The following is a 21,377-nucleotide window of genomic DNA, read 5'->3' as shown; positions in this document are numbered from 1 at the left end:
GCGGTAAATGTGGGAACTAACATTCAATGTAAATGTATCTTATCCCTACTGTAAATATGGGAACTAGCATTCAATGTAAATATTGCGAATCCACCCTGGTATATGTGCGAACAAGCAGAAGATTTGGTAGCCATTGTTGAAGGTTAACTGGAGTTGTTTGTTTTGTTTTTTAAAAAAAAGGTTTGTTGGTCTACTTAGCTGAGGCGATCTAATACTAAGGGAGTTAAACATGAGGATAGAAAAAAGGGGAGACAAGTGCAGTGAGGACTGGACCACACCACACACTTGACTCAGATGTTCATGTTAATTATCTTAATGATTGAGGTTATTCTGCTCTGATGACAATAGCAGCCCTTGGTTTTTAAAGACAACTTCTGTATTAGCATCCCTAGATCATTCGATCGGATGAACTACGGAACGAGTAGGCCTACATCAAAAGTTTTGACTTTTTTTTTTCTATTTTTTTTTTTTAAATTTAGCTTTTAAGAATTTGATACAGTAGTGTAGCTAGCTTTTAAATAATTTTTAAGTAAAGGTCAACCCGAGTTTACAAAAAATTAATGTTTTACGTTGTATATAGAAATCTAATGTTATTTGAGGTTTATTGTTATTGATTCAACGTTTTTGTATGGTCTTTGGATGCGAACTGAATGTTAGAAAGAGAGGGTGTGTTTGAATGGTTCTTTGACGATGTTTTCAGTCCCAGCAATTTTATTTCCAATTGAGGCGAGTCAACCAAGCGTGCTAGCCGCTGACCAGATGAGCGGCACGTCTTTGATCTTGGAGGTCATCAAGCGAGGCTGAGATAACATTGTGCCAGCTCTGGTCAAGCCTGGACACTGAAGACACCTGTGTTGTTACATGGGATTCTAAGATTGCTATCTTTGCATTTCTCATCTCTTTAACCTTAAGCAGTTTGGGGGCGGGGGTGAGGGGAGGGGGTAAGGGGGTTGTATAATGATAAAAAAAATATTTAATTGTAAAGAAAATGTTAGTCGAGCTAGTAGTACACGTATTATATAACGATGAGGCGTTTATTCTAATAGTAAAGGTAAAAACGGTATATGCGGAAATAGAGTCTTTTCAAATTAAATTAGCCATCTGTACCCGTTACACGTGAATTATAGGCCTATATTGTTTTGTTATACTTATTTGGAAAAAAATAATTTATAATATAGTTATTGGTCAAAACGCTAATTGCTTTACTACAAATTGAACAATTTTAGTGTCAAAGAAAATAAATAATTTAATAGCTAAAAATAACAGGCTAAATTACAATCAAATTAGAATTTATATACGTTATTAGTCAACACAACACCATATTAAATACGGACACCGATTAAGAGACTTAAATGATGCCGTTAAAAACCCGGCTGTTCAATGGTATTTGTGTTGTTTTTTAAAGTAATTTGTATTAGTTTTGGCCGAGAAAATTGTATACATTTCATAGCATATGTCTTAATATAGAACTCAAAAATCAAATTTAAGATATAGTTCATTTCTTCATATTCTAAAATTGGAAGATAATTCCATTAGTGTTGTGGACTTTCCGTAGTTTAAACATGTGACATGTGACGTCAGTGTTTTTTGCATTATTGTCACAACAGTAAACACTTTTCCGGTTGCATAATTAAAAATGTGTTTCTATATTCGAATATGCCTTTTTTTATTTTCCTTCTTTAAATAAAAATTAGTTTACACATTTAAAGCATCCAACATATTGTTTTCAACAAAAGTCCGTATCTTTAAGTTCTCCATATATCGCTGAACATACTGATCTCATACCTTCGGGAAATTAGATGGGGGACAGAGAGAGAGAGAGAGAGAGAGAGAGAAGTGTGCACATGGGCTATTATATATTAGGATAATTGTTCTTTTCCGTTTTGAGGTACATGAACCTCAATGTTTCCAACAGTTAAATCTCGTGTACGCCATCTTCTTAAATAATGAACTAAAAATAGTTCCCCACTATAAAGGTCTTTATAACGGACATCACCAGAGGCCAAACGGTTCCCTCAACGTCAGGTGAGCGCAGTAGTAAATCTTGGCATGGGAAGCTGTGAGTAACACCCCCCCCCCCCCCTCGCTAGAGATAACAAGATGTCCGCTAAGTCTAGACTAGTCAGGGAATTCCCGTAACCCCACATGCGCGTAAACAAGAACGGTGCGTCGTTGTGACGACAGCCGCGGTCCAACTAAAGAACGGGACAGAGAACAACGGTTTCAGACGGAGGGGGGGGGGGGGTGTGATACGGCGGTTATTTCAGTCTTTTCTTTAATGGATGCGAAAAATTCTTTATTCGTGAGAGAAGAAAATAAAGCAACGCTGGCCAGCACTCACGCATAGTTCTGAGATTCTCTGATTCAACAGTGCATGCTTTCATGTAATGATTACTGTAAACTATCTCTTTTAGTGAGAGAACAATCGTGTTTACCTTCAAACACTGTCAAACATCAGTGCACTTTGTTTCATCAAATATCAGTACACTTAGTTTCATCAAATATCAGTGCACTTAGTTTCATCAAATATCAGTGTACTTAGTTTTATCAAATATCAGTGCCCCTTGTTTCATTAAATATCAGTGCACTTGGTTATATCAAATATCAGTGCGCTTTGTTATATCAAATCTCAGTGCACTTTGTTATATCAAATATCAGTGCATGTTGTTTCATCAAATATCAGTGCACTTTGATTCATCAAATATCAGTGCACTTTGATTCATCAAATATCAGTGCATGTTGTTACATCAAATATCAGTGCACTTTGATTCATCAAATATCAGTGCACTTTGATTCATCAAATATCAGTGCATGTTGTTACATAAAAATATCAATGCACGCTGTTTCATTGTGTACTACAATACAGTAGATAGCCAGCAGCATCAAGTGTGTGTATGTGCGTGTGTGTGTGTGTACACACACACTCCAATAGAGAATATAACCAGCGGCATTGAATGTGTGTGTAAAGATAGATTAAAAGATTGCAATGTGTTGGGGGTGGGGGGGGGTGAAATGGGGGGGGGGGGGGCGAAATGAAGAAAACATTTTTTTCGCGTGTAACTTATTAAGATGATTAAATGAACACTATACTTTGAAGTTAGCTGCAGGTGCCCCTGTTTAGGACTATACACTATATAGATGTAGTCAATTCGAACATGCGAATAAAGTACAGAGATGTACAGTTCTACAGTTGACTTGATTGGATTAAGTTGTTGTACAGTTCTACAGTTGATTGGATTAAGTTGATGTACAGTTCTACAGTTGATTGGATTAAGTTGATGTACAGTTCTACAGTTGATTGGATTAAGTTGATGTACAGTTCTACAGTTGACTTGATTGGATTAAGTTGATGTACAGTTCTACAGTTGATTGGATTAAGTTGATGTACAGTTCTACAGTTGATTGGATTAAGTTGATGTACAGTTCTACAGTTGATTTGATTAAGTTGATGTACAGTTCTACAGTTGACTTGATTGGATTAAGTTGTTGTACAGTTCTACAGTTGATTGGATTAAGTTGATGTACAGTTCTACAGTTGATTGGATTAAGTTGATGTACAGTTCTACAGTTGACTTGATTGGATTAAGTTGATGTACAGTTCTACAGGTGATTGGATTAAGTTGATGTACAGTTCTACAGTTGATTGGATTAAGCTGTTGCACAGTTCTACAGTTGACTTGATTGGATTAAGTTGATGTACAGTTCTACAGTTGATTGGATTAAGTTGATGTACAGTTCTACAGTTGATGGGATTAAGTTGATGTACAGTTCTACAGTTGATTTGATTAAGTTGATGTACAGTTCTACAGTTGATTTGATTAAGTTGTTGTACAGTTCTACAGTTGATGGGATTAAGTTGATGTACAGTTCTACAGTTGATTGGATTAAGCTGTTGCACAGTTCTACAGTTGACTTGATTGGATTAAGTTGTTGTACAGTTCTACAGTTGATTGGATTAAGTTGATGTACAGTTCTACAGTTGATTGGATTAAGTTGATGTACAGTTCTACAGTTGATTTGATTAAGTTGATGTACAGTTCTACAGGTGACTTGATTGGATTAAGTTGTTGTACAGTTCTACAGTTGATTGGATTAAGCTGTTGCAGTATTCTAAAGTTGATTGGATTAAGATTGAAGTGTCACTTGACATTAGCTTTGACTAGACACACCAATACACCACGTCAGATATTTGAATCCTGAAGTCTTCTATCCCACGTGTACACGGTGTCTCTAGCTAGTACCAGCTGTGTGACAAGAGCTGACATAGTCTGACTTAGGGACTCGAATCCCCTGTCAAAGCTCGGACAAGTGGACGTCACTAGAGTAGACGGGTCAGCTGGTAGAGCTCAGACCACTAGGTCGACACTGGACAAGAGGACGTCACTAGAGTAGACGGGTCAGCTGGTAGAGCTCAGACCACTAGTTCGACACTGGACAAGTGGACGTCACTAGAGTAGACGGGTCAGCTGGTAGAGCTCAGACCACTAGGTGGACACTGGACAAGTGGACGTCACTAGAGTAGACGGGTCAGCTGGTAGAGCTCAGACCACTAGGTGGACAAGAGGCTGGGGGACAACTAGAAGACTGGACGGCTGGGGTGGGGGGGGGGGGTGGACAGGGCGGCACAGTAGCAGGGGGAATGCAAATGGTTGGGGAGTAAAATATATGCCAATAATAGACGGATGGCTACCAGCTAGAGGTGGGTGGCTACCAATTAGAGGTGGATGGCTACCAATTAGTGGTGGATGGCTACCAATTAGAGGTGCAAAGCTATCAATTAGAGGTGGATGGCTACCAATTAGTGGTGGATGGCTACCAATTAGAGGTGCAAAGCTATCAATTAGAGGTGGATGGCTACCAATTAGTGGTGGATGGCTACCAATTAGTGGTGCAAAGCTATCAATTAGAGGTGGATGGCTACCAATTAGTGGTGGATGGCTACCAATTAGAGGTGGATGGCTACCAACTAGAGGTGGATGGCTACCCACTAGAGGCGGATGGCTACCAACTAGAGGTGGATGGCTACCAATTAGAGGTGCAAAGCTATCAATTAGAGGTGGATGGCTACCAATTAGTGGTGGATGGTTACCAATTAGAGGTGCAAAGCTATCAATTAGAGGTGGATGGCTAACAATTAGTGGTGGATGGCTACCAATTAGAGGTGCAAAGCTATCAATTAGAGGTGGATGGCTACCAATTAGTGGTGGATGGTTACCAATTAGAGGTGCAAAGCTATCAATTAGAGGTGGATGGCTAACAATTAGTGGTGGATGGCTACCAATTAGAGGTGCAAAGCTATCAATTAGAGGTGGATGGCTAACAATTAGTGGTGGATGGCTACCAATTAGTGGTGCAAAGCTATCAATTATATGTGGATGGCTACCAATTAGAGGTGGATGGCTACTTACTAGAGGTGGATGGCTACCAGTTAGAGGTGTTTGGCTAGAAGTGGATGATTAAGGTGGATGGCTACCAGCTAGAGGTGGAAGGCTACCCATTATAGACCGATGACTATTAACAATAGGTGAACCTGACAGTGGTAATTGAGGGACACGCGTCACTGGCGATGTTGAAGTGTTGATATCTGAAGCGTGAAGTTGTGAGATGGAATAAAAACACATTTGATGCGGACACTGGCCCCCACCACCCACCCAGGTAACGTTGTTAGACACACTTACTGCGGCCGGCACTTGACGGGCGGGTGTTGCCCCGTGTGACGACGGGCCCACAGAAGCAGAAATAAGAAGTACAATAGAGCGGGGCAAACGCCTTCAGGACACGACTTACGTCTCAAAGCCGATTCAACGCCACTAACAAAAAAACCAATCGTTGCGTCCGGCTCATCCGGATGACGCCACTGGTAGTGGTGACGTGTAGAAGCCGGAAGCCAGGGTAAGTGTCGCCTGTCTGTGGCGGGGGGGGGGGGGGACCCGGGCAGCGAGGGACGTCGATGAACAAAAGGTACAGGCCAGTGGTCCAAAAGTAAGCGACGAAACTTGGGGGAAGCAATGGGAGCCCTTAAAGAATGAGACGGCCAATTGTGTGAGAGACAATAGCCACTAGGTGATGGAGTGGAGGGGGGAACAAAAGTCTACCCAGGCTACGCTAGGCAAAACGTCAGTCGCAAAGTGATAATGCAATCTTAAGGGTTTCCAGCTGACGATTAAACGGTTACTTTCTTAAGAATGGGTCGGAAATGAATAGGTTGACGAACCTCCCCCCCCCACTCCCCCTGGACTATTGACGCAAACTTCCTGGCCCGGAGCAGAGTTTCCGACACGGCCCCTGCCGGTGTGTCATGATGGTAGCTCCTGACAACCAGATATGTTTAGACCCTCATAATTAACATCAAATCATAATTGGGAGAGAAAAAAATTATAATGGGGCAGAAGGGGCATGAGGAAGAGACTCTTTTAACAACCAAAGCACTCACAAAATAATAGTAAAATATCTAATATTTAGTTCGCGAAATAAAACTGAAATATATAATGTTAAGTTCACGAAATAAGACTAAAATATAAAATGTTTAGTCAACAAAGGAATAAAATAGCTAATTTTTAGTTAACAAAAGACTCAAATATCTAATCTATTAGGTTGAGCTAACGAAATGAGACTAAATTCTTTTAGTCTTAGTACGCCGCGAAATAAGATGAAAAATCAAGTGGGCTGAAATGTTTAATATACAACATGTGAAGGGGAAAGAGGATGTGGTAAGGTTAATTGATTGTTTACACAACCTAACTGAGAATGTTTGAAAGTCGAGTGGTTTCTCTGGGTACATCTGCTCATCGTTATGTCCATCCACATGACCCAGTGAGCCTAATGAGACAAGTTCAAAGAACCGTTAGCGCCCTCGTGCGCGCGGGTAGAATAAACCCTCACCATCTGCATGCACATAGACACACACACAAACACACACGTCATAATGAGGACCAGTTCTAGGACTGATGTAGACCATCAAATGTGACCGTATACCACTCACACCATGCCTTCACACGCACACACACTTGTCATAACATGAACCATCTCTAGGACTTATATATACCATCAAAGGTGACTGCCGCTGAAAGATTACGGCGGCTATAACTGGCCCAAGGGCAAACCAGCTCTGGTGGATGTACGTCGGTAGGAAACAATCAGAACCCGGAAATTGGAACGGACAGTCCGAGGAGTTGGGTAATGAGATAAGGGTCGCGTTGACATTTAAAAGCTCAAGGCCATGTAACATGCCAGCTTCCGGTGAGCAGTGGGTTGTTCCTGTTTCCTAACCTCCATCTGGTCACCAGCCTGCCTACTAGTCAAAATGGTGCTCACCTAAACGTCGAGTGGGTTGAAAAATGTATTTTGTTTGGATTCATTAAAATAATTTACAAGAAAGAATTATCCTGAAATCCTTTATACAATACCACGTGTTTTTTTAAAGGGAAACAAACACGTAGTTATATAATGAACCACAAAGGTACGATCAATTGGAAAAAAAAGGGAGCGAGGGGGGGGGCGTCCTTTGGGTAAAATGGATAGAAAAGTAGTGTTATTTGTTTCACAAACTGAAGAAATAATCACACGTAAGATCTACCTAAACGGTACATTGACAAGAAATCTCAAGTATTGTATTGCATACTAAAAGAAAACTATACACATGATTGGCATTCAGGCGAGCACAATTTTGTTTAAGGTCATTTTTGTATTATCCAAGGTTTACTTTCTATGGTGTGGTGACATCCAAGGTTTACTTTCTATGGTGTGGTGACGTCCAAGGTTTACTTTCTATGGTGTGGTGACGTCCAAGGTTTACTTTCTATGGTGTGGTGACGTCCAAGGTTTACTTTCTATGGTGTGGTGACGTCCAAGGTTTACTTTCTATGGTGTGGTGACGTCCAAGGTTTACTTTCTATGGTGTGGTGACGTCCAAGGTTTACTTTCTATGGTGTGGTGACGTCCAAAGTTTACTTTCTATGGTGTGGTGACGTCCAAGGTTTACTTTCTATTTTGTGGTGACGTCCAAGGTTTACTTTCTACGGTGTGGTGACGTCCAAGGTTTACTTTCTATAGTGTGGTGACTTCCAAGGTTTACTTTCTATTTTGTGGTGACGTCCAAGGTTTACTTTCTACGGTGTGGTGACGTCCAAGGTTTACTTTCTATAGTGTGGTGACGTCCAAGGTTTACTTTCTATTTTGTGGTGACGTCCAAGGTTTACTTTCTACGGTGTGGTGACGTCCAAGGTTTACTTTCTATAGTGTGGTGACGTCCAAGGTTTACTTTCTATTTTGTGGTGACGTACAAGGTTTACTTTCTATGGTGTGGTGACGTCTAAGGTTTACTTTCTATGGTGTGGTGACGTCCAAGGTTTACTTTCTATGGTGTGGTGACGTCCAAAGTTTACTTTCTATGGTGTGGTGACGTCCAAGGTTTACTTTCTATTTTGTGGTGACGTCCAAGGTTTACTTTCTACGGTGTGGTGACGTCCAAGGTTTACTTTCTATAGTGTGGTGACGTCCAAGGTTTACTTTCTATTTTGTGGTGACGTCCAAGGTTTACTTTCTACGGTGTGGTGACGTCCAAGGTTTACTTTCTATAGTGTGGTGACGTCCAAGGTTTACTTTCTATTTTGTGGTGACGTCCAAGGTTTACTTTCTACGGTGTGGTGACGTCCAAGGTTTACTTTCTATAGTGTGGTGACGTCCAAGGTTTACTTTCTATTTTGTGGTGACGTACAAGGTTTACTTTCTATGGTGTGGTGACGTCCAAGGTTTACTTTCTATGGTTGTGACGTATGTTTTGAGTGAGAAACCGTGAGACGTAAAACGTTAGCACCATGTCAAACTGAGAACAGCGGCAGTGTAAACAAACAGCGCACGTCCGTAGTGCGAACAAGAGCTGACGGCCAGCGTTACGTCAACTGTTTGACCGCTACCCTCATCAAGTTTGGCCAACAGGAAGAAAACTAAAATTTGACATGCCTGGGAAAGCTACCGGGGTGGATGGTGCATTGTGTTTCATGGGACGCGCCAATAAAAACAAAGTTTCAGGGTGACACGCCAACAATGTGGGAACCAGGGGCGACTGGGGTGCCGGTGTATACAGTCCATGTAATCACTGCAATACACGCACAGTGTGTCACCGTGGTTTATGGTGGGTAGGGGAATTCCCGTTAAACGAGAAGAAAACATTGGGAAGTTCCGAACGTGGTGGTCACAGTTAGATTGTTAAATGTACGCGGTGTAGCTGGGATACGGGAGGGCCACGGGAAAGCCGGAGGACCCCGGGAGTCACACCCATGTCGTCAAGGCTAAACATTATCGTTAACCCCCGCGATAAGACGACCAGCGGTGTGAGCCGGCCATTAATAACGACCCAGCCGTGGGTAGTAATTACCCATCATTACGTGATCTTGTTGATTAATTGCGGACTGGGGGCTATTTATCTTTCTACTTGTCATTGTTAAGCCGATGGCTAAGATTACTTAGAAAGATATCGGCTAAAATTAGCTTTAGAAAGAGTTGGATTGGGGGATTTAATCAAACAAAATGCACATCCGCATAAAAATATATCAGTCTACCAATACAACAAGAGCTACCACTGACCAGTGTACACTACAACATAGAAAGACGCTATTACTTGAGTGAGGGGAAAGGGGGGGGGGGGGTGATATTCACACAGCATATTTTCATCTTTATTTTTGTGCCCTATAAGCTAGATAAGTGCATTTAAGTCTAGCAGTATATGTATATGCACTTTTACGAGTATATAGAATATGTAAAATGTAGCACATACTAAAACTAAACACTAGAACCAATGTTGGTGCCCTAACAAGTGACACGAGTCTATCTATAACTAGAGTCGTGCGACCTATAGTCAACTATTTACTCGACCCCCCCCCCCCCCCCCCCTTACCATCCGCAAATCTAGATCGATTTTTGTGAATTTTAGGTTTGTTTGCTAGCTGTCTTAGAATGTAAGGTTTGTTAGTTGTGTTTAAACGGTGGGTTCTGGCAGTGAATTAAATTAGGCCACATATAAATGTTGTTTTACTACAAAAAATGTCTATCACAACAAACTTATCTATTCCAAATGTTTTAACTATGTGTCTAGTGATGGGCCCAACTCTTGTAATGACCGTCCTTGTAAATATGCACTAACAACAATACCAGCGAGAGTAAAACGCCACCTTGAGTCATGAGACAGACAACAGCGGCTACTGAAGGCGAATCAAAAAGGTTAGAAACAATAGACCAGGCTTTAAAGCAAAAAATCCACGCATCCTTACAAACACTGAGCGACTTCAACTGTCTAGCCGGGATTAGTACGTTAATTGACATTCTGGAGGAAAATGTTATCCTTTAACAAATCGGAGTCCCTTCATGACCAAACTATTTGCCGCAGAATTCATTGAACGGCTTTAACACCAACCTGCCAGCCAGACAAGAATACAACCTCTGTCTGCTGACAACGCTTCGTTTTTTAGCCAAAGACCCAGTTCAAAGACCGGCAAAACAACGCACACAGCATCAGCTGGGGTGAGTCGTAAACGGTGGGCAATGCGCGCGCATGCATCTAGCCGGCGGTTGTCGCTGACATCGAGGTGCGAAATGTGAGTAGTTTCAAGTGCGGCGAGATCAAACACTGCTTGTAATGGTACTCGGGTGTTTCTAATGGTACTAATAGGTTTGTCTGGAACACTTCCTCGTACAGGAAACATGAGGCTATTTTTTTTTTTATTTATAGGGGAAAATATGTGACTTTTGTACTTGAAGAGTGAATTTGTAGTAGTTTAAGAAAATAGTAGAGGTTTGTATTTTAGGCAAACATATGATGTTTGGAAATATATCGATGCCGAATTTAATTTTCAGTCATTGAATGCATAGACAACATAGTATAGAAAACAGAGTAATAAGAGTCTAAGAACCAGGTAACCGGCCTGGGAGACGATAGAGCTATAAGAATTACGCAACAGTTTAATAATACTATTTTTTTAATAATATGTTGCTATTTTGAGACGGAGGTTTAGTGAACTGGTGTGCTAATCTTACTGTAAGTATACTAAAGATTTGATCATAGTACATTTCGCAAGAGTAATATTAAAGATGTTGTTTGTTGTGTTGAATAAGCATTCATATGCGTCAGGTTGAATGTACAATACAAACATTAATTCATAGCAGATGGTATCAGGAACCCAAATTTTGTAATATCGTTTTATCTAGGTCTACTTATGTAGTAGATCAGGTACCCAAATTGTGTAATGTAATGTTTTTCCCATCTAATGTAGTAGATCAGGTACCCAAGTTGTGTAATGTAATGTTTTACCTACTGATGTAATAGAACAGGTACCCAAGTTGTGTAATGTAATGTTTTACCTACTGATGTAATAGAACAGGTACCCAAGTTGTGTAATGTAATGTTTTACCTACTGATGAAGTAGCTCAGGTACCCAAGTTGTGTAATGTAATGTTTTACCTACTGGTGTAGTAGATCAGGTACCCAAGTTATGTAATCTAATGTTTTACCTAGCTATGTAGTATATCAGCAACAAAAGTTATGTAATGTAATGTTTACTGACACGTAAAACAGATGAGCGCAGGATCAAACGACTGTTTAATTCTATTTATCTTGGATTATCTCCACATGGCCTGTGGTGAAATGCGTGTTGTTGTTCCGTTATCTCCCCTGAATACCGCGGGTGTCACCGTCCAGGGCTAAACAAAGCATCTCTACAAGTCGAGTGGTCAGGGGGTGGGGAGGGGGAGAAATGGACCGGGAGCGTTTTCACATGGGCCAGCGATGGCATAGACCAGGGCCAGCGATGGCATAGATCAGGGCCATCGATGGCATAGATCCGTGTCCGTGTGCTGATCGGACTAGAACAACAATGAGACGAGGAAGTTTACTCAAGGGGTGAACTGGACAATGCTGGACCGTGGGAGATGGTCGAGAGAGGCGAGGTGTGACCACGGGGATGACAACACCTCGGATACGTGTGTGAAAATATAAACAAGAGTTGTGTCACAGCGTAACCAATGTAGAAAACTTAACTGCTAGAAGGAAGGGACACCAAATATGCTGAGTAAAGCTTCGAAATAAATTCTAAGCAAAACACTCACACACAAAAAGACGTAGAATCAAACATTTTAGATTGTCTATTCTATTGATTAGGTAACACTTATGCCTATTATGTAAAAGCAACCAAATATTTTTTCGCGTTTTATTAACTAATTAAGAATAAATAAATTAGGAATCATTTTGGGTCATATGATGAATCAATTTAAGATCAGAATGTCACCCTTGTAAAGATATCTTTGACAAGTAGACATGTAAAACTGCTGCAGTAAAACCACATAGCAAGATGGTGGGCCTGAAATGGCCGAGTCGAAACAATACCGTCTCGACAAAAATTCGTTAATCAATTTTTTCTTCAACCATACAGTATAAAATAAAAGTCTGAAACCCACCCAGACCAATACCCACTTGCTTACGTCACTTGTACTCTCATCCTGATCTAGAGTAAAACGATCTTTCAAAAGCTAGATTTGACCTTAAAGTGTCATCTTTTAAGAATGACCACTGGTCATCTGGTTGAGGCAGCAGCCACCTTGACATGTGTAAAGCTTGACCACTGGAGACCAAGTACTTGGGCAGCACTTGAGCTGGTATTGTCTGAAACTTCTCAATAGCGCTGGTCTGAGGTGCTAGGCCTACATATACCTGCAGTGGTTAGACAAATGTTTTCAGGTTGTTCCGTGTTGAGAGATAGCAAACACTCGCCACCATTCTACGGCTTATCACGTCGTGTGTCAATGTTTGAACTAATAAACCACATGTTGCACCCTCTGTGTTTGTACTCCTTTAACACTTTGATCAGAGAATCAAATTAAAGCTAAAGAGCTGACAAGAAATAGTTAAATATTGAGAAAACACGTATCTCACAAACATAACGTGTACAATCCACGCCACTTAAAGCTACAACAATCACATGATATTGTGGAGTATTTTATATCTTATGGCAAGTTTACTGACGTCAGGAAAGCAAAGTCAGATAACTTATGACAAGTTTATAAGAATCCATTCAAATGGCGTGTACGTTAGAGTAACAAATGGTTAAACATTAAATATTTCATGTGACGCCCTTTCAATGTACCAATGATGTAACGTGAAGACTAAGTACTATGTCATACAGGAGAAATGCCGCTGGGATCCCGGCTCACTTGACAACAGACTCGCTCTACAGATTGTGGCCAGTTGTCTGCCTAAAGACATCGCATGTCTGCCTTAAGACATCGCGTCTTCGTGTTTATTTGTCAACTTTAAATACATTTTTACAGTAGCCATAAATCACACAGGCCCCCTATTGCTAGCAACTGTAAATACATTTTTACAGTAGTCATAAGGCACCTGATGCTGGCAACTAGAGATAGATTTTTACAGTAGTCATAAGGCACCAGATGCTGGCAACTAGAGATAGATTTTTACAGTAGTCATAAGGCACCTGATGCTGGCAACTAGAGATAGATTTTTACAGTAGTCTTAAGGCACCTGATGCAGGGCAACTAGAGATAGATTTTTACAGTAGTCATAAGGCACCTGATGCTGGCAACTAGAGATAGATTTTTACAGTAGTCTTAAGGCACCTGATGCTGGCAACTAGAGATAGATTTTTACAGTAGTCTTAAGGCACCTGATGCAGGGCAACTAGAGATAGATTTTTACAGTAGTCATAAGGCACCTGATGCTGGCAACTAGAGATAGATTTTTACAGTAGTCTTAAGGCACCAGATGCTGGCAACTAGAGATAGATTTTTACAGTAGTCATAAGGCACCAGATGCAGGCAACTAGAGATAGATTTTTACAGTAGTCATAAGGCACCTGATGCTGGCAACTAGAGATAGATTTTTACAGTAGTCTTAAGGCACCTGATGCAGGGCAACTAGAGATAGATTTTTACAGTAGTCATAAGGCACCAGATGCTGGCAACTAGAGATAGATTTTTACAGTAGTCATAAGGCACCTGATGCTGGCAACTAGAGATAGATTTTTACAGTAGTCATAAGGCACCAGATGCTGGCAACTAGAGATAGATTTTTACAGTAGTCATAAGGCACCAGATGCAGGCAACTAGAGATAGATTTTTACAGTAGTCATAAGGCACCTGATGCTGGCAACTAGAGATAGATTTTTACAGTAGTCTTAAGGCACCTGATGCAGGGCAACTAGAGATAGATTTTTACAGTAGTCATAAGGCACCAGATGCAGGCAACTAGAGATAGATTTTTACAGTAGTCATAAGGCACCTGATGCTGGCAACTAGAGATAGATTTTTACAGTAGTCTTAAGGCACCTGATGCAGGGCAACTAGAGATAGATTTTTACAGTAGTCATAAGGCACCTGATGCAGGCAACTAGAGATAGATTTTTACAGTAGTCATAAGGCACCAGATGCTGGCAACTAGAGATAGATTTTTACAGTAGTCATAAGGCACCTGATGCAGGCAACTAGAGATAGATTTTTACAGTAGTCATAATGCTGGCAATATATCGACGGAGTGTTTTGTTTTAACTACTTAACTCGAGTTTGGATTTGAAAAAAAAAAGACATGACATTTAGTTTGAAGCCAGTCACGAGATCCAATATAAAACAGTTAAACCAGCAGCGTAAATTGGGGGGTGAAAACAACAAATTCTAAAACCACTCCAATACTAGGGGCAGGGGTGCTAGACCACACCTGGTCTGTGAAGCGTGCCAACAGAATACACACAGCGACATGCTCCACGTGTTAGGCAATAATCATTACTCACGCTCAATGACCGTACTTGACCTTCTACTCGCCCCCCCCCCCGCCCCCACCGCCCAACACCCCCAATGAAGCGCTTGTGGCTCGCAGTGGTAGCATGACAACACCTGACCAAGCGCTAGGCGTTCGTGTACAGATAAGGTGCAGGAGGGGGGGGAAGACCGGGGTTAATTACCAGCACGTTTAACACCCGATATCAGTACCAAGATTGTCAGGCTCGCATCACGGACAGGTGCAATTCTACGGGCACACATAAAGAATAATAAACCACTCAATGCATTCAATGTTCAACTTGTTTTAGTCAAAGCAGTTCGCGTATTTTTTATTATTATTTTTTTTTTAATTTTTTTTTTGCATTAGCAAAAAAACGTTTTTATTAATTGTACCTGTCCAACTAGCTAATACAAGACTATGGGGTGTACCAAAAGAATGTTAATACAAGAATATGAGGTGTAGGCCGACCTTTACTATAACCGCCCACCAGTAAGCCCACCGGTTGTATGAATATTCAAAGCCTCATCAGGCCACACGGTGCCGTGCGGTCACTTACGTAAGAGTAGGCGGTAAGGTGAGCTCGGCACCGCAGTAGGTAGAGCACTATGTAATTGTACTGGTCACGTGGTACGGTCACTTCTGTAAGAGTAGGCGGTAAGGTGAGCTCGGCACCGCAGTAGGTAGAGCACTATGTAATTGTACTGGTCACGTGGTAAGGTCACTTCTGTAAGAGTAGGCGGTAAGGTGAGCTCGGCACCGCAGTAGGTAGAGCGCTATGTAATTGTACTGGTCACGTGGTACGGTCACTTCTGTAAGAGTAGGCGGTAATGTGAGCTCGGCACCGCAGTAGGTAGAGCGCTATGTAATTGTACTGGTCACGTGGTACGGTCACTTCTGTAAGAGTAGGCGGTAATGTGAGCTCGGCACCGCAGTAGGTAGAGCACTATGTAATTGTACTGGTCACGTGACGCGGTCAACAGATGCAGGATTCAGGCATGTGGCAGGATCAGCTGTAGCTATGGCACTAGTGGCTCCCGGAGCTTCGAGTTGACGGATGAGTGCTACCTGGGTAGCACAAGGCCGGGGCAAGATGGGCTAGCACAAACTGACACTTGCTACCTGGGTAGCACCATATCAAATTGTGCTTAGTGTGTATTGGCTTTGCATAATGTAGAGCTTTGTAAATATGTGGACTAGTTGAGTAAAAATGTATCATGTTAAATTAGGCAAACATGAAAACGGCTACATGTGGAGGGTAGTGAGAGAATGGTGTGACCAGACATTCTATACATAGATTGATGTATAGCCTAATGTAGAGGGTAGTGAGAGAATAGTGTGACCAAACATTCTATATATAGACTAATGTATAACCTAATGTAGAGGGTAGTGAGAGAATAGTGTGACCAAACATTCTATACATAGATTGATGTATAGCCTAATGTAGAGGGTAGTGAGAGAATAGTGTGACCAAACATTCTATACATAGATTGATGTATAGCCTAATGTAGAGGGTAGTGAGAGAATAGTGTGACCAAACATTCTATACATAGATTGATGTATAGCCTAATGTAGAGGGTAGTGAGAGAATAGTGTGACCAAACATTCTATACATAGATTGATGTATAGCCTAATGTAGAGGGTAGTGAGAGAATAGTGTGACCAAACATTCTATACATAGATTGATGTATAACCTAATGTGGAGGGTAGTGAGAGAATAGTGTGACCAAACATTCTACACATAGATTGATGTATAGCCTAATGTAGAGGGTAGTTAGAGAATAGTGTGACCAAACATTCTATATATAGATTGATGTATAGCCTAATGTGGAGGGTAGTGAGAGAATAGTTTGACCAAACATTCTATATATACATTGATTTAAAAACTAAGATAATTTGCACAAAGTGTACCAAAGTTTCATCACTTTTAAACAGCTAGTTATTTGATAAACCCAATGAAAACCTCAATCAGTGAAAACCTAAGAAAGGTAAAGAAGGATATCCCAGAAGTGTTATATATGTATGTACATGTATGTCTGTAGGGCCTGCTGGATGTTTGACCACATGAGAACTGACCTACACCATTTTCCCAAGGTTAATTGATTGGACAACTGTCTCGTGGCCACAGAACAAACATTGTAAAACCATTTTTTTAAATCAATTTAAAGTTTAAAATTGAAAAGTATTTGTTACTTCAACAATTACTTTACACACCAAGAAATTGATTGTGTTAATAGTTTGTTGTTTAGCATTATTTAGAAAAGTAAGCTCCATTTTTAAAGCTAGAAAACTAATTAAAAAAAACTGTTGCTGTTTATTCTTCAAGGACAATAAAAATGATTTAGCACTTTGTTTGAGGTATTTATTTGCTGGATTCAACTCATTGTTTTTGTTTTTATTTGTTGAATGTAGCAAATAGGATAGCATATGTGCTTTAGGCTATATAGTTATGATAAAAACTCTTCTAAAGATGATGCCATTGTGGAGATTTGTGCTACTGCCGTAGTCATGTTCTGTTGGTTGTTTTATTGTAGCACCAACAGCAGAGACAATTTAATTGAATATTGACAAATTTTGTATTATTTTCAAGAAAATGAAACAACATTAACTGATCCAGATACTAGCTCTAATAAACAAGTAAGTTGTATACATGATCTTTACAATCTATGTACAGCTGGTTCTCTATTGATAATGTTGTTAGTGTGATTATGGCAGCCCCTTTATCATTGAAGTAGTGCATTGTCCAAAACATACAACATCTATTGCTGTTTGGTCTATGACACATGGGCCAGATGAAGTAGAGTTTATCTGTCAGGTACCTATTAGAGCTGGGTGTACTAAGGGACATCTTACAGACTCAAGCCCGGGATCCAAACTCTAGACTTTTGGGTTAGCAGTTGTGAGCTCAACCATGCAACCAAGCCAACAAAACAATTAACAAACAATGTTATAATCTTGTCAAAATGACATTAATATTTGGAGGTAAAACGAAAAAGCCCAGAGTTAAAGAGAAGTGACCCTCAAGAAAAAGCTCAGACCCTGCAAGACATAACATGGTGCTGTACCTACCCTCTTGGTCTCAGCAAATTTAAGAAGCTTTGAGTCCATCTCTCGAAGGATTTCTTCCCAGGCTTCACACATTTGTTGTATGATGACATGAAGTTCCTGGTTGAGTAAATAACTCTCAAACTTACACACACACACAGGTATAAGAAAAACAAAAGATAATTAATACAACTATTTCAAACAAGCTGTTGTGGCTGCGAGAATCATTTTTTTTTCTTCAAAGGAAAAGGGTTCTTACCATCTGAGCTGATGCTATCATCACATATTTGGAGGATAAAATTCTGATTTCTTCATGTCTTGCCAGTAGTAAGGATGTACTGTACTATAAGAAACAAAATGGGAAACATTTAGCGAATAGCTGTAGTATACTATACTAAAGAAATAAAGGGGTTAAACATTTAGCCAGTAGCTAAACTTGACAGTGGTAGATGACAGCAGTCAAAAATTGACAGTGTTGTGTTTGCTATAAACCATCTACATCTGTATTGTGGTGGTCTATAGCAGTTGAAAACAACTTACAGTTTTATTCCAGAAGCTCACTTGCCCATCACTGATGGATTTAACAACAACAGAGAGACAGCTCAGATCTGGAGAAATGATGGCTGAGTCAACATGCTGGCACTGAAAAAGTAAATGCTGCTAAATTAGTGGTGTCGTCTGTCTAATTTTATCTTCTGGACTCTCAAACTGAACACATCATCAACTTATGTGCCAGGTTTGTTTTTTCTGACTGACTACAAATGTATTCCAATAGTATGCTTGTATAAGGATGGGCAGTTAATAATATTTATTTCCACATATAAAATACTAGCTCTTCTTTATAGAGCTAATGATGTGGTTCAAAGCTGAATGACATAGGAAACAAGCATGAGAGCTAATTTTTGGTAGGGACAAGAACATTGTTGCTGATGTCGTTTTTCTGAGAGCATGACAGAACCAGGCATAGCCAAACATCCAGGAGAACATCCTAGTCTTACCCCTGAAACATCATCAACTGAAACATCAATCACACCAGTGGGGAATGCTCCATATGAGAACAAGTTGACTTCACTTAAGCTTGTGCCAACCATTAGCATATTCAACCTAAAATAAAAACAAATTCAAAGAAAATTGTTTTGTTTGTTGATTTTTTTAAAATATCTATTTGTAAAAACTTCCAAGACATGAGTACTCACTCTCTCTGTGCTGTTAAGGACCTGAATCTTTCATAAGCCTCAAGACCTCTGGAACAAAATCATTTGTCAGCAAACATACAAAACTGGGGTTTTTAACTAATTTTACAAGTTTATTACAAAACTATCAGCTGACCTGTAGTTAACTTTTTGAATTCTACAAAGGGAAATATTTTTAAAAAATAATTTTATAGATCAAAATGTTTACAAATAGAAAACTCAATGTTATATTTTAGAACAGACTACAAACGGGTTTTTTAAACTATTTATTCACAGCACACAAAATATGCAGCCAAAATACATACGACTGATCCTTTGACAAATTATTATCACTGTATCTGAAAAAAACAATGGTATAAACTAATTATAAAAATATATTGATTTTATTTGATTTAATTAAGAAAAAAAATGCAACAAAACAGTCAATTAAATACTTATTAGCTTCAGCAGGCACTATCAATTCAATAAAAACTTACAAGGAATTGAGTTGGTGTGCAGTAGGTAGGTAGCTGGCGGAGTTGTCTTCAGCATAGCGTTCAGGCTTCTCACACATATGCCTGGACTGCTCCTGCCATTCTATACATGTTACTCCACCTTTGACACTACCCACGTAGACCAAATCACCTTTTTCAACATCACAGATCCTCAACACGCCAGATTTATAGCCCACAGCAATAACTACAATTTTTAAACAAAGAAAAAAATATAAGTATTGCTACAGGTTTTGTACTAAAAAATGTACAAATGTAATTTGTATAAATGTTAGTTAACCTTTCCCATCTGGTCTCCAGGCAAATCCACCAACTTTGTCTCCCTCAGTGGGAGGTGGCAATGACCAAACCCTTTGCCAGGACAGTCTGTTCACTAACACCTGAAATTAGGAATGATCTATGCGTTTCAGCAACATAAACTATTACTTTTACAGCTCAGCAATATAAACAGATAGTATAGCTCAGAAACATCAGCCTTTACAGCTCAACAATATAAATTATAAACCTTATCTTGTAAAGCTAAATACATCAAAAGTCCTTTACTAAACAAGCTGTTATAAATGTAAATATGTGTATATCAGGATGCCCTCCCAACCTAGCAGATCTATTGACTTTCTTCTAAGTGCAGCAACAGTGTCATCCCAAACTAAAATAATGTTCAACTCTACACTGTAGACTTACATCACCATTGACATTAGCCAGAGCCAGGAGGTCCATAGTTGGTGACCAAGCCATAATTTCAATTTCTGCAACCACATGTTTTTCCTCACGTAGCTTAAACCGCTTTGGTTCTTCACTCATGTTATGTCCCTCGTAATTTCAATCTACATATATAATAAACATAAGTACTGTATGTCAATTTGTAATAAGTAGGTTAATCTTGTTGTTTTGTTGTTGTTTTTTATTTATTAGGCTATTTTTTTTGTTTTTGTCTTTTTATTAATGTAGGCTTAAGTAAAGCTACTTACTTGTAACTTTAATTGAGATTAGGCAAAATATTTGTTTACTAAGAAAACAACACTTAACAGACTAGTAGATTTCTAGTAATAATTCTTTTAAAAGTGTAGGTAATATTAATATAAATAATATATGTCATATGTAGATGTAGTAAGCCTGGTCTAAGCATTCTATTTCAAAATGTGTTTGGTGAAGTTCTTTCTACCACTCTAAAATGATACTGCTTCAAATCAAAGTCAAAGTTTTTGTGGTAGGCTACATAACTGCTTAGAGTGTGGGGGAGGGGGGGGGGGGTGGAATGTGTGTTAGAAAGTGTAATACTTTTTGAGTTTTGAGTGACTTAATTAGTTAATTACTTAGTTTTGAGTAGTTTTGACAAATCTTCAAATGTGATGTTGAAAAGGGGGAGGCTAGTTACTAGTTAGTAACTTATTAAATAAAATATTAACCATTATTATGACCTTCAGACGTAAAGTTTCTAGATCTAGATTCTAGATCTAGTCTAGATCTAGATCTAGTATTAAAAGTATAGAATCTGGTTGAAGAAACAACAAAAACAAACGTTACAAAACAAAAGAAAGACAGAAAGTGAAAGTAGAAAGAAGTAGTAGAACACTGCAAAAATTATAGATTAGATCTATAGGCCTACTTTGTTAAAATGTAAAATATGTAGGCCTATTAGATTGTATTAGGTCTAGATAGTCTAAATTCTCTCAACCCGTTTATGTTCACGCCCTTTTAAGTGAGTAAAATGATTTTTTATTTGCTTACTCAAACTGTTAGTCTATTTTATTTTTAAATTCTGCAGTCGATATGTAAACAGGAACAATATGTGTTTCCGTGATTGCGCAGTACTGCATTTTCATTATCCAATAGGTAGCAGTGTTGTTCTAAAAGAATATTTTTTAGCCAATC

The 21,377-nt window shown here is 39.5% G+C and overlaps 1 protein-coding gene across 7 annotated transcripts in view; it reads right to left on the bottom strand.

Moving 5' to 3' along the window:
* Nucleotides 1-21,377, bottom strand: part of LOC131937268 (anaphase-promoting complex subunit 4) — a 106,793-nt gene that overhangs the window by 83,189 nt on the left and 2,227 nt on the right. For 3 of the 7 annotated variants that reach the window (XM_059294561.1, XM_059294554.1, XM_059294560.1), the window contains exons 2-10: nucleotides 20,187-20,329; nucleotides 19,786-19,885; nucleotides 19,491-19,692; nucleotides 19,320-19,352; nucleotides 19,018-19,065; nucleotides 18,820-18,925; nucleotides 18,362-18,463; nucleotides 18,081-18,164; nucleotides 17,846-17,941 (exon numbers count right to left, since the gene is read on the bottom strand). In XM_059294561.1, the coding sequence (XP_059150544.1) occupies nucleotides 17,846-17,941; nucleotides 18,081-18,164; nucleotides 18,362-18,463; nucleotides 18,820-18,925; nucleotides 19,018-19,065; nucleotides 19,320-19,352; nucleotides 19,491-19,692; nucleotides 19,786-19,885; nucleotides 20,187-20,306 (891 nt within the window). In that variant the 5' untranslated portion in view covers nucleotides 20,307-20,329. Of the gene's footprint in view, nucleotides 1-17,845; nucleotides 17,942-18,080; nucleotides 18,165-18,361; nucleotides 18,464-18,819; nucleotides 18,926-19,017; nucleotides 19,066-19,319; nucleotides 19,353-19,490; nucleotides 19,693-19,785; nucleotides 19,886-20,186; nucleotides 20,330-20,473; nucleotides 20,501-21,111; nucleotides 21,200-21,233; nucleotides 21,306-21,377 lie in introns of those variants that run through there. The other 4 variants (XM_059294555.1, XM_059294556.1, XM_059294558.1 and 1 more) reach the window with 4 other exon arrangements.

Source organism: Physella acuta, unplaced genomic scaffold (assembly GCF_028476545.2).
Source record: "Physella acuta isolate Inbredline_101_S28 unplaced genomic scaffold, ASM2847654v3 ptg000205l, whole genome shotgun sequence".
Taxonomy (NCBI): Eukaryota; Metazoa; Mollusca; class Gastropoda; family Physidae; genus Physella; species Physella acuta.
Note: the sequence above shows the minus strand (reverse complement) of the source record. Positions and strands in the feature narration are given on the sequence as shown.